The 14,010-nt window shown below is 44.6% G+C and overlaps 1 protein-coding gene across 1 annotated transcript in view; it reads right to left on the bottom strand.

Moving 5' to 3' along the window:
- FDX1 (ferredoxin 1) overlaps positions 1-14,010 on the bottom strand; it is a 67,591-nt gene that overhangs the window by 28,134 nt on the left and 25,447 nt on the right. Inside the window, exon 2 of the mRNA XM_030561264.1 lies at positions 7,702-7,826. Within this exon, the coding sequence (XP_030417124.1) occupies positions 7,702-7,826 (125 nt within the window). The remainder of the gene's footprint in view (positions 1-7,701; positions 7,827-14,010) is intronic.

Here is a 14,010-nt window from a genome sequence, read left to right as displayed (position 1 = left end):
CTGTGGAAGCACAGAGCTTGTGTCTGTGTATCTCTCCAGGAGCACCTGGAGGGGGGAAGGGAAAAAGGATTATTTCCCCTTGTTGTGAGACTCAAGGGATTTGGGTCTTGGGGTCCCCAGGGAAGGTTTTTCAGGGGGACCAGAGTGCCCCAAAACACTCTAATTTTTTGGGTGGTGGCAGCAAATACCAGGTCCAAGCTGGTAACTAAGCTTGGAGGTTTTCATGCTAACCCCCATATTTTGGACGCTAAGGTCCAAATCTGGGACTAGAGTTATGACATGGTGTGCAGTGGTGAGATAGAATCCAGAAGCCAGTAGGAATATTATATTTTTCTTTTCTCTGCTAGGGACTTTTTAGCAGAGAGGGTTTGGTTTTCAAAGAAACCAGAGAGAATTTTTTTTTCTGCTCTCTCTGGCAGTTTGTGGCTTGTATATTAAGCAAGAAGCCATTAAGGAGCTGTTACAGGTCTTTTGTCATGCAATAACACTCCCATTAGGAGTCAAATACCAGCACTATATACATGCAAATAAAGTGGTTTTTCTAGTTTATGCTAGAGGAAGAAAAGGAAATAAGCACTGTTGCTAGGCAGACTTCAGGAGGCAACAGAGAACCTGCAGTTCTGAAGATAAACACCGGAGGGCACCCCAACACAAGAAAACAGAAACCATGTCTACCAAGACAAAAATGGAGGCCGAAGAACAAATCAAAGAAGCAGAACACAGGCGACAACTGGAAAAAAGACAAAAAGAGGTGGAGCTGAAAGAAAAGGAAGAAAGCATCAAACTGGCAGCCTACCAAAGAGAACAGGCAGCAAAAGAGGCAGCACACAAAAGAAAACTAGAAGAAGAAGAGGTGGCCCACCGAAGGAAACAAGCAGAAGACGAGGTGGCCCACAAAAGGAAACAAGAAGAAGAAGAGGCAGCCCACAAAAGACAGATAGAACTCCAGAGGGAAGCCCACCAACAGGCCATGGAATTAGAAAAGGCTAAGCAACAGACTCCAGCCAATCCTAACAACCCATCGCCAATTATGGTTCCACACCACAGAAAATTTCCAACCTACAAGGCAGGTGACGACACCGAGGCCTTCTTGGAAAATTTTGAAAGAGCCTGTCTTGGGTACAGCATCCCTGAAGACCAGTACATGGTAGAATTGAGGCCACAGCTCAGTGGACCTTTAGCAGAGGTGGCAGCTGAAATGCCTAAGCAGCAAATGAATGACTATAAACTTTTTCAAACCAAGGCCAGATACAGAATGGGGATCACCCCGGATCATGCCCGTCGGCGCTTCAGAACCCAAAAGTGGAAACCAGATGTGTCATTTCCCAAACACGCCTACTACGTTGGGAAAAATTATGAGGCCTGGATATCAGGACACAATGTTAAAACCTTGGAAGAACTGCACCTACTCATACAAATGGAGCAGTTCTTGGATGGTGTTTCTGAAGACATCACACGGTACAAACAAGATGGAAAACCCAAAAATCTCGCGGAGGCGGGGGAGATTGGAGCCAGATGGATGGAAGTGGCAGAAAGCAAGAAAGCTACGGTCAAGGGGAACGAATACCCCAGGGGGCACACCGACCATAAACCCTACAACCGAGGACAGCCAAAGACCCCACATACAACCCAAGTAAAGCCACAGACGCCCTATTCTTCCACCTCACCAGTCTCCAGTAACTCACCTCGGCCCAGTGACCCATCAGATGGAAGATGCTTTAAGTGTAATGAACTGGGACATATCAAGGCCAACTGTCCAAAGAACACCATGCGAGTGCAATTCATTACACCACCATCACACCAAAGATCCCCAGGCCCGGATGCCTCTCAAATACCCTTGGAGCGAAGGGAAAATTTGAGAGTGGGCGGAAAGAAGGTTACTGCGTGGAGAGACACGGGGGCACAAGTGTCAGCTATCCACCAATCCTTCGTTGACCCCAAATTCATCAACCCAAAGGCCAAAGTTACAATTTACCCCTTCATGTCATAAGCTGTAGACTTGCCTACAGCTCAACTGCCTGTCCAGTACAAAGGCTGGTCAGGAATGTGGACTTTTGCAGTCTATGACAATTATCCTATCCCCATGCTACTAGGGGAAGACTTGGCCAACCAGGTGAAGCAGGCCAAGCGAGTGGGAATGGTTACACGTAGCTAAACCAGGCAAGCTTCCAGACCCATTCCTGTTCCTGAGCTGTCCACAGAGGCCCCGTCTGTGTTACCAGAGACCCAGACAGAGGTAGTGGACCCGGATTCCATGCCAACCACTGAAACAGCCACAACACCTCCAGTCCCAGGCCCGGAACTGGAACAGCAACCAGCACCAGCAAGTGCAACCACATCTTCAAACTCAACACCAGAGGGCACCAGCGAGCCAGAACTGGCAGAAGCAACAGACAGCCATACCCAAAAGGCTCAGCCAGAGCCTGAAATACCCTCAGGTGCACCAGCGGAGAGCGGTTCACCAGCAACGGAAACAACCCCATCACCTACATCGCTTCCAGAGGGACCAAGCCCAAGTCCACAGTCTGAGGAAGAACTGGTGACCCCAGCCTCAAGGGAACAGTTCCAGACTGAGCAGGAAGCAGATGACAGCCTTCAGAAAGCTTGGGCGGCGGCACGGAGCACCCCACCGCCTCTCAGCTCTTCTAATCGATCCCGGTTTATTATAGACCAAGGACTTTTATACAAGGAAATTCTTTCTGGTGGACACCAGGAAGAATGGCAGCCGCAAAAACAGTTGGTGGTTCCAACTAAATACCGGGGGAAGCTCTTAAGCTTAGCCCATGATCATCCCAGTGGCCATGCTGGGGTGAACAGAACCAAGGACCGGTTGGGGAAGTCCTTCCACTGGGAGGGGATGGGCAAGGACGTTGCCAAGTATGTCCGGTCTTGTGAGGTATGCCAAAGAGTGGGAAAGCCTCAAGACCAGGTCAAGGCCCCTCTCCAGCCACTCCCCATAATTGAGGTCCCATTTCAGCGAGTAGCTGTGGATATTCTGGGCCCTTTCCCAAAAAAGACGCCCAGAGGAAAGCAGTACGTACTGACTTTCGTGGACTTTTCTACCCGATGGCCGGAAGCAGTAGCTCTAGGCAACACCAGGGCTAACACTGTGTGCCTGGCCCTAACAGACATCTTTGCCAGGGTAGGTTGGCCCTCCGACATCCTTACAGATTCAGGGTCTAATTTCCTGGCAGGGACCATGGAAAAACTGTGGGAAACGCATGGGGTGAATCACTTGGTTGCCACCCCGTACCACCATCAAACCAATGGCCTGGTGGAAAGATTCAATGGAACTTTGGGGGCCATGATACGAAAATTCATCAACGAATTCTCCAATAATTGGGACCTAGTGTTGCAGCAGTTGCTGTTGCCTACAGGGCTGTACCACATCCCAGTTTAGGGTTTTCACCGTTTGAACTTGTGTATGGTCACGAGGTTAAGGGGCCATTACAGTTGGTGAAGCAGCAATGGGAGGGGTTTACGCCTTCTCCAGGAACTAACATTCTGGACTTTGTAAGCAACCTACAAAGCACCCTCCGACACTCTTTAGCCCTTGCTAGAGAGAACCTAAAGAATGCTCAGGAAGAGCAAAAGGCCTGGTATGATAGACATGCCAGAGAACGTTCCTTCAAGGTAGGAGACCAGGTTATGGTCTTGAAGGCGCAACAGGCCCATAAGATGGAAGCATCATGGGAAGGGCCATTCATGGTCCAAGAGCACCTGGGAACTGTGAACTACCTCATAGCATTTCCCAATTCCTCACTAAAACCTAGAGTTTACCATGTTAATTCTCTCAAGCTCTTCTATTCCAGAGACTTACAGGTTTGTCAGTTTACAGTCCAGGGAGATGATGCTGAGTGGCCTGACGGTGTCTACTACGACGGGAAAAAAGACGGTGGCGTGGAAGAGGTGAACCTCTCAACCACCCTGGAATGTCTGCAGCGGCGACAAATCAAGGAGCTGTGCACTAGCTTCGCCCCATTGTTCTCAGCCACCTCAGGACGGACTGAACGGGCATACCACTCCATTGACACAGGTAATGCTCATCCAATTAGAACCCCACCCTACCGGGTGTCTCCTCATGCCCAAGCTGCTATAGAACGGGAGATCCAGAACATGCTACAGATGGGTATAATCCGCTCATCTACCAGTGCATGGGCATCTCCAGTGGTTCTGGTACCCAAACCCGATGGGGAAATACGCTTTTGCGTGGACTACCGTAAGCTAAATGCGGTAACTCGTCCGCACAACTATCCAATGCCACGTACCGATGAGCTACTGGAGAAGTTGGGACGTGCCCAGTTCATCTCTACAATAGACTTAACCAAGGGGTACTGGCAAGTATTGCTAGATGAACCTGCCAAGGAGAGGTCAGCATTCGTCACCCATGCGGGGGTGTATGAATTCAATGTCCTTCCTTTCGGCCTTCGAAATGCACCCGCCACCTTCCAGAGGCTGGTAGATGGTCTACTAGCTGGACTGGGAGAATTTGCAGTTGCCTACCTCGATGATGTGGCCATTTTTTCAGACTCCTGGCCCGAACACCTACTACACCTGGAAAAGGTCTTTGAGCGCATCAGGCAGGCAGGACTAACTGTTAAGGCCAAAAAGTGTCAAGTAGGCCAAAACAGAGTGACTTACCTGGGGCACCAGGTGGGTTGAAGAACCATAAACCCCCTACAGGCCAAGGTGGATGCTATCCATAAGTGGCCTGTCCCACGGTCCAAGAAGCAGGTCCAATCCTTCTTAGGCTTGGCCGGATACTACAGGCGATTTGTACCACACTACAGCCAAATCGCTGCCCCATTAACCGACCTGACCAAAAAGACCCAGCCAAATGCAGTTAAGTGGACTGATGAGTGTCAAAAGGCCTTTACCCAACTTAAGGCAACGCTCATGTCTGACCCTGTACTCAGGGCCCCGGATTTTGACAAACCATTCCTAGTAACCACGGAGGCATCTGAGCGTGGTATAGGAGCAGTGCTCATGCAGGAAGCAACAGATCACAACTTCCATCCTGTCGTGTTTCTCAGCAAGAAACTGTCTGAAAGGGAAAGTCACTGGTCAGTCAGTGAAAAGGAATGCTATGCCATTGTGTACGCCCTGGAAAAGCTACGCCCATATGTTTGGGGACGGCGGTTTCAACTACAAACTGACCATGCTGCACTAAAGTGGCTTCATACTGCCAAGGGGAACAACAAGAAACTTCTTTGTTGGAGTTTAGCTCTCCAAGATTTTGATTTTGAAATTTAACACATCACAGGAGCTTCTAACAAAGTTGCTGATGCTCTCTCCCGTGAGAGTTTCCCAGAATTCAGCAGTTAAAAAGTGTTCTTAAAATGTAGAAGTCTGTTAGTTATATACTTAGGAGTATATGTAAAGGTGCATTTGTTGTAGTAATCTGTTTATTTTAAAGTTCTAGAAGGAAATCGCCGCCAGTGAGCTTCCCCACTGTCTGCAATTTGGGGGGCGTGTCATAAACAGATAGCTAAGGGTTAATGTCTCTTTCACCTGAAGCACCTGACCAGAGGACCAATCAGGAAACCTGATTTTTTTCAACTCTGGGTGGAGGAAAGTGTGTTTGAGTCTTTTGTCTGTCTGCCTGCTTTCTCTGAGCTTTGGAGAAGTAGTTTCTGCTTTCTAATCTTCTGTTTCTAAGTGTAAAGACAAAGAGATCAGATAATAAGTTATATGGTTTCTTTTCTTTGGTATTTGCATGAATATAAGTGCTGGAGTGCTTTGATTTGTATTCTTTTAGAATAAGGCTGTTTATTCAATATTCTTTTAAGCAATTGACCCTGTATTTGTTACCTTAATACAGAGAGACCATTTTTATGTATTTTCTTTCTTTTTTATATAAAGCTTTCTTTTTAAAACCTGTTAAAGTTTTCTTTACTGGGAAATTTCAGGGAAATTGAGTCTGTACTCACCAGGGAATTGGTGGGAGGAAGAAATCAGGGGGAGATCTGTGTGTGTTGGATTTGCTAGCCTGATTTTGCATTCCCTCTGGGTGAAGAGGAAAGTGCTTTTGTTTCCAGGACTGGGAACGGAGAGGGGGAGTCACTCTGTTTGGATTCACAGAGCTTGTGTCTGTGTATCTCTCCAGGAGCACCTGGAGGGGGGAAGGGAAAAAGGATTATTTCCCCTTGTTGTGAGACTCAAGGGATTTGGGTCTTGGGGTCCCCAGGGAAGGTTTTTCAGGGGGACCAGAGTGCCCCAAAACACTCTAATTTTTTGGGTGGTGGCAGCAAGTTCCAGGTCCAAGCTGGTAACTAAGCTTGGAGGTTTTCATGCTAACCCTCATATTTTGGATGCTAAGGTCCAAATCTGGGACTAGAGTTATGACAGGGTGGCAGGGGGCAGAGGAGATGAGTGCTTTCACAGAATAAAACTTATCTGGAGGAACTAACTGGCATCCTGGTCTAACAGGTGGAGACTGCTTATTCCATGTCCTGTCTGAACTGAAGCTGGGAAAGACAAGGAAAGGGAGAAGCCAACAGAAGAAAAGTGAGAGGTTCCTCCCCTCAAAAACAGGTACCTAGAAGACTAGTCAGAGCATTTGTGAAACAGACTGGGAGAGAGTGTGTGGAATAGGGACTCTGGTTCCCTAAATGAAACCTTGTGGAAGAGGGGAAATACTCCTGACCACACTTCCTACCAGTGTCTGTAGAACTTGGGAGGAAAGGAAAGGAGGTTTTTTTATCCAACCCCTCTAAAAAATAGATAAACTCTGCCTTCAAGGAAACCATAATAGGATGACATTGAAATAATTGAACTGGGATGAGTAAAAGAGTTTCCCTCTACCCCTGCGCACAGAAGCTAAATTCAATTATCAGAGGTGTAGCCGTGTTAGTCTGGATCTGCAAAAGCAAAGAATCCTGTGGCACCTTATAGACTAACAGACGTTTTGGAGCATGAGCTTTCGTGGGTGAATACCCACTTCGTCAGATGCATCTGACGAAGTGGGTATTCACCTACGAAAGCTCATGCTCCAAAACGTCTGTTAGTCTATAAGGTGCCACAGGATTCTTTGCTGCTTTTGCAGAAGCTAAACTGTATGCCCATATCTGCAGATGGCCTTGGCTGGTTCCTCCTCTCAGCACTTACATTCAACAGTGATGGCTGTTACAGATAGCCCTACAACAGATGAAGAGGAGTTTTAGAGACAGTAGAGGCAGAAGGAACTTGTCATTGATGGGAATATGCCAATTCTGCAGATTTTGCACCTGCAGAAATAGCTAATGCTACTAGGAGATCAACTATCTGTGTAGCATCTCTACAGTGGGCAAAACAGAGCAAGACTCGGGCTCCAGACAGATTGCATGAAAGACATGGCAGCGAAAATCTTCAGGGCAAAAACAACTTGTTATTAGAAGAGAGCAGTCAGATTGGGTGCATCCCCTTCAGAGAAAGCTCTTATAGCTATCATTGTTTAAAATTCCATTTTGAGATCTGTCTGCAGAGATCTCATGTCAATTTTTAAAAGCTTCAAAGCAAATGTTTCTGTTTTCCAAAAAGTAATGTTCTATATTAACTAAATTCTAAATATTCTATGCAGCCCCAGAGAGAAAAAGAAAAGTTAGACAAATTCTGAAGTTCCAAAGAAGATAATTATGTTTTAGACACATCCTATGCAAATGAGAAAACTGGTCAATTATACTTTCGAAAATTAAAGCACAGTATTCAAGTAATTTTACTTACCAAATCCATCTATGTCTAGATTCTTATCAACAACAACATCTAGCAGTGAGTCCCCAACTTTCCCTTCAGCTGTTAGTTTGTCCCCATCCCGGTTTATGAAGTGGACAGTTACTTTATCTTCTGAGCTAGAAAATAAAAGCACATCTATGTTAACTATTACTAAAGCATGTAATGTGACTGGCAGAAGAATTTTAGAGCTTTATGGTAGTCTACCAATTTTAAAGAAGCACCAATAAAACACTAAACATTACCAACAGTTTTTAGCACAAAAACCCAAAGAAATAATTATGTTTGTAAACTCTTCATGACAGAGTAAATATTTCCACTACATCTTGTTCAGTGCTGAGTGCACTAACATAAGAAATAAGTAACAGCAGCTAAGGTTTGTATTTTGTCATGATGAATGACAGAAAGGGAAGAGTATCAGATCCTGAATTTCTCTTTTTTCCATAAAAGTTAGAGCTATTTTATTTCAGACACAGGTTAACTGACAAAATCCCATCATTGAACACCACTTCCAAAACAGAGGATATGCAAAGAGTGGCCCAGGACAGACAGTCACTGCCTACACGTGACATCTGATGGTCTGGAAAGGCTTCCGAAGTACATCAACTGAATTGTTTACTAAATTCCAAATAGTTATATCTGTGCAACCCCAGCGACAGCAATATGGTTGCACAGGTGTCTGCAATAACTTTTTTTAAAAAACCACTAATGATGTGCAAGAAAGAACACACACCTTAAATTTTGGGTTTGCAGGGTTGACAAGAAAAAAAAAAGTTCTTATTTGTAAGATTAGCATTTCAATAAAAAATAAAAACAACAACTAGGAATTCAAGAATACCATTTTAAAAGTCACTTCTAAAGAGCAGAACTATACTTCAAGGATTATCAATCAAACCAAAACAATCAGATTCTTCACTGGGATGTCCTGTTATTTTATTTTGTATACATGTGTGAGCATGCACATGCATGTCAACTAGTAAACAGAATTATCCTTGAACTGGCAATAGGATTGCTCCCACCAGCAAAAAGGCAGACCAATACAATGTTTGCTTTAAAATTACATCTAGCTTCAAGAAACTAAATCCAAGTATTACCTCTAATGCATACAGGCTCTGGATGACCTGCCATGTACAATAATTACCAATCTTGTAAATGAAGCCAGTCCATAAGAAGTCTAATCTGCACAGTCAATGCTAAACAAAATTACGAAAATTTTCATACTGAAAGTTACATTTTTGGGGGGAAAAGTATTTTAATATTCTTCACAAAATTTACTAACTATACAATTAGATTAAAACCTTAAGTGCCTTAATGACGACTAAATTAAATCAAACATTTTGAAACAGGGCATAAAATGATATATTTAGAAGTATCCTTATATAATTTTATTTAAAAAAAATAAAAGTATGTTTCTTGAGACAGAGTTATTATATTTGCCATAACTGTAAAAAACTTTGGCAGCAATATGTGGCATGATTCATTATGATGCCATGTTCAATTCTTGTCAAATATTCTCTCAGTCCATTTTCCAGAAGATAGCCACAAGCTACCTTCAAGAACAATGAATTAATCCAAAAAAATATAATCAGTGACAAAAGACTGACCTTGTTAATCCGCTAAATTTAAGTGAAGTACGTACTACATTAACTTGAGTGTGGTTTCTGAATTTCTGGACATAAAGTTGTTCAGCTTTAAGAATGCAGACGTGCATATGTTCTGGCAGACAAAGCATGTTTCAGTCTATTTGGAATACTTTTTTATCCCAGCAGGTGAAGGCGATACAGATCTGATTGCTTTTACAGAACTACTTTGTAAGTGTGCTAAATGTAAAATATTATTTATTCAGAGTGCCCACAGCATGCCAGGCCATCTAGAATGGATATATTCTCTGCCCTTAAGTGCTCAAAATCCAACAGCAGACATGATGCAACAAGTGTGAGAGAGAAACAATAGTTGGGCAAGTCATAGGTTGGCTGGATAGAGGTTACAAAAATAAAAAAATTAGGCTTATTAAGTTATGTAGGCTTCTTGCTCCAAAATATGCACAAAATCTTTCAAGGAAAAGTGCTCCCTTAAACAAAAAACTCTCATTCATCCTTCCATGGTCACTATCCAACCATCTTCTGTTCCATTCCTCTCCCCCTTCCCCCCCCCCCCCAAAACAAACAACAAACAACAACAAAACAACACACACCATCAAAAGGAAGGGTAGAAATGCCTTTGGATGCCTACTCAGTTTTTCAACAGCTCCAGCTGTGGTCAGAGCAGTGTCTGGCTCCTACAGGTCTGGTCCTGCACCTGGGAGATGTTCTTCCATTCAGGCCACACGTCTATAAGGCATTAAGCCTCTGAAAAACATCCTTCCTAATGATGTCAGGCTGGTAAAATTCCTGCTTGGCTTAGCATTTCTGCTGCTCAGAAGGGACCCCTAGGCAAGTGTCAGTTTTCCTGTCTGCTGGACTAAGACAACAGGGGAAATTGGGAGTAGGCTGCATACAGTATTAAGCTTCTAGTCAGCAAGTAGAATTGCCAGAGGGGCTAAATGGGAGAGGAGCAAAGAAAATTGGGCAACCAATTAGAGGGGAACAGGGGCGCGTGCAGGAATAAAAAATTGATGGCTCTTGCGGGGGCACATTTTGTGCCCCTGAGTGGCCCCACGGCCAGAGGAACTCTGTGCCCCCCGCTGATCACTGGGGGGCCCACACCACTTCTTTCCCCCTCTTGTGCATGCCCCTGGAGGGGAGAGGACCAAAAAACAAAAAAAACAAAAAAAAACCCTCTCCCCAAAAAAGGGGAGGGGCAGGGTGCTTTAAAGACAACAATGTAAGTATGTTACTAGTCAGCAGGGAAGATGGTGAACTCAGCTTATGTCGGCCATATATGTAATGTCTTGTGAGAAGGAAGACAGGCCAAGGAAAGGCCCTCTTCTGAACTGAACATGTCTGAAGCCATCTCAGTTTGAATGCCTCACCTGTTAGTAGTAATGAGGCAGGGAGAGACTGCATCTGGGATTTTTAACTACAGATATGAAGTTAATCATTTTTGTCAAAGATTCACACTAGCTCAGTTGGCCAACAAACTGGAGGACACTGTATAAAAATTATGATTCTATTACCTCCTGCAGGAGCATAACAGTTTAACTTGATTTTAGTAGGAAGATAAGGTATTAGAAGCTATTACAATCTTTTGCGATCACAATCTTAACTATCACTATAATCAGGTCCAGGCCATTTCCTTTCCAAATAAGTAAGACTTGCACACTGAGAACTCAATTCTAAAAAGATGTACGTATATGCTTCACTTTGAAGTCTATGGGACTACTCACATGCTCAAAGTGAAGCATATGTGTAAATCGTCACAGGAGTGCAGCCTATTTTAAAACACATCTTTATAAACAGTTACATACAGATTTGGTGGACTTAAAAGAATTTGAAAAATGTATGGGAGCCTTTTGCGTGAAAAACCCTCATCCTGAATTAGTAGAGGAAAGGCCCTGGGACAAGTAAAGTACATGGCTCAGAAAAGAATAAGGGGTATTAAATATATAAACAATTCCAGCATTCATAGAAGGATAAGTACCTGTGGGTTTCAGATCAGAAAGATAAATGGTTTTGTACAGTTTGCAAAAAGCAGGAGACGCTTTCTGATAAAGTGCAGTCCCTTGTAAATAAGTGTTAGACTTCTTATTCCCCACAAATACATAAGCAAGCTGCTCATGTGAAACACACAGAAATAGAAATGTGCCATTTTGCCTAAAAGAAGTTATTAGATTGATCCATAAAATACAGCATAAGGGAAGAAATAAAATGCCATTTTGTTTAACAGCTTAGTCAGCTGCTAAACATCTGAATTTTAGAATTGTTGAACTATTCTGTAGCTTTCAAGCCAAAAGCGATCACAGATTCAAACCAATCTATATTAACACCGAAAGAGTGAAAGACTGCAGAAAGGCAACTGCAAAACCAGTAAGGAAACACTCAAAATGACAGACAGATCTGTCAGGCCTGGTCTAAACTATGCGTTTAAACCGATTTAAGCAGCGTTAAACCGATTTAACGCTGTACCCGTTCACACTACGAGGCCCTTTATATCGATATAAAGGGCTCTTTAAATCGGTTTCTGTACTCCTCCCCAACGAGAGGAATAGCACTAAAATCGGTATTACCATATCGGATTAGGGTTAGTGTGGCCACAAATCGACGGTATTGGCCTCCAGGTGGTATCCCACAGTGCACCACTGTGACCACTCTGGACAGCAATCTCAGCTCGGATGCAGTGGCCAGGTAAATAGGAAAAGCCCCGCGAAATTTTGATTTTCATTTCCTGTTTGCCCAGTGTGGAGCTCTGATCAGCATGGGTGGCAATGCAGTCCCAAATCCAAAAAGAGCTCCAGCATGGACCGTACGGGAGATACTGGATCTGACCGCTGTATGGGGAGACAAATCTGTTCTATCAGAGCTCCGTTACAGAAGACGAAATGCCAAAGTGTTTGAAAAAAAAAATCTACAGGTTACACAGTGCTGCATGACAAGCGTAACGGGAAGCCAGAGACTCAAATGGACGCTCATGGAGGGAGGGAGGGGGTACTGAGAACTCCAGCTATCCCACAGTCCACAGCAGTCTCCGAAAAGTATTTGCATTCTTGGCTGAGCTCCCAATGCCTGTAGGGTCAAACACATTGTCCGGCGTGGTTCAGGGAATAGTTCATCAATTTACTCCCTCCTCTCCCCCCCCCATGTGAAAGAAATCGTTTCTTGACTTCTTTCAATGTCACCCTACGTCTACTGAATGCTGCTGGTAGACGCGATGCTGCAGCAGTGAAGAGCCGTATCCGCTCCTCTTCCCTCCGTGGTGGCAGACGGTGCAGTAGGACTGGTAACCGTCCTTCTTATGAACCCGTGAGTGCTCCTGGCTGGCTTCAGGTGAGGCTGGCCAGGGGCACCTGGGTGAAAATAGGAATGACTCCCAGTCATTCCCAGTAGATGGTACAGAATGGCTGGTAACCGTCTTCATCATAGCAACTGGGGGCTGAGTTTCAATCAGCCCCCTCCCTTTCATGTGAAAAGAAAAGATTCTGTACTGCCTGGACTATCATAGCACCGGGAGGCTGCCTCCCCCTCATTTTATGTCACTAAAAACTCAGTGTTTCTTATTCCTGCATTCTTTATTACTTCATGACACAAATGGGGGGCACACTGCCACAGTAGCCCAGGAAGGTTGGGGGAGAAGGAAAGCAACGGGTGGGGTTGTTGCAGGGGCACCCCCCGTGAATGGCATTTAGCTCATCATTTCTGTGGGATCTCACACAGAGCAGCTGTACTCTCTGATACACTGCTTCTCTAGTACATTTGCCCCATATTCTAGGCAGGACTGACTCTATTTTTAGAAACCATAAAGGCGGGATTGACTCAGAGAGTCATTCCCAGTTTTGCTTTTGTGCCCCCGACCGATCTCAGCCAGGGGCACCCATGATAGCAGCAGACAGCACAGAAGGACAGATAACCGTCATCTCCTTGCCAAATTACACTGGCAGCAGATGGTACAGAACGACAGCAGACGGTACAGAACGACTGGTAACCATCTCTGCTATCATGCAAAAGCAAATGAATGCTGCTGTGTAGCGCTAAAGTATCGCCTCTGTCAGCGACATCCAGTACACATACGGTAACTGTAAAAAAAAAAAAAAAGCTGAACGGGCTCCATGGTTGCCGTGCTATGGCATTTGCCAGGGCAATCCAGGGAAAAAGGGCACGAAATGATTGTCTGACGTTGCTTTCATGGAGAAAGGACTGACTGACGACATTTACCCAGAGCCACCTGCGACAATGATTTTTGCCCCATTAGCCACTGGGCTCTCAATCCAGAATTCTAAGGGGCGGGGGAGACTGCGGGAACTATGGGATAGCTATGGAATAGCTACCCACAGTGCAACGCTCCGGAAATCGATGCTAGCCTCGGACCATGGACGCACACCGCCGAATTAAGGTGCTTAGTGTGGCCGCGTGCACTCGACTTTATACAATCTGTTTTATAAAACCGGTTTATGTAAAATTGGAATAATCCCGTAGTGTAGACGTACCCTCACTCTCCTTGCTGATTTATCTACAACTGAGCGCATACATCAGATTTGGGCAGGACCGTAATTTTATATCCTCATGGATTGTATTTTCTAAAAGGACAACCTACCCTAAATTCTCAATTACTGAGGGACAATCTTCATTCATTGATATATGTGCTTTCCATACCAACAATGTATAAACTTTTCATGAGTGATGTACCTGAATACTTGGATGCTAATATCTA

This window comes from Gopherus evgoodei, chromosome 1 (genome assembly GCF_007399415.2).
Source record: "Gopherus evgoodei ecotype Sinaloan lineage chromosome 1, rGopEvg1_v1.p, whole genome shotgun sequence".
Taxonomy (NCBI): Eukaryota; Metazoa; Chordata; order Testudines; family Testudinidae; genus Gopherus; species Gopherus evgoodei.
Note: the sequence above shows the minus strand (reverse complement) of the source record. Positions and strands in the feature narration are given on the sequence as shown.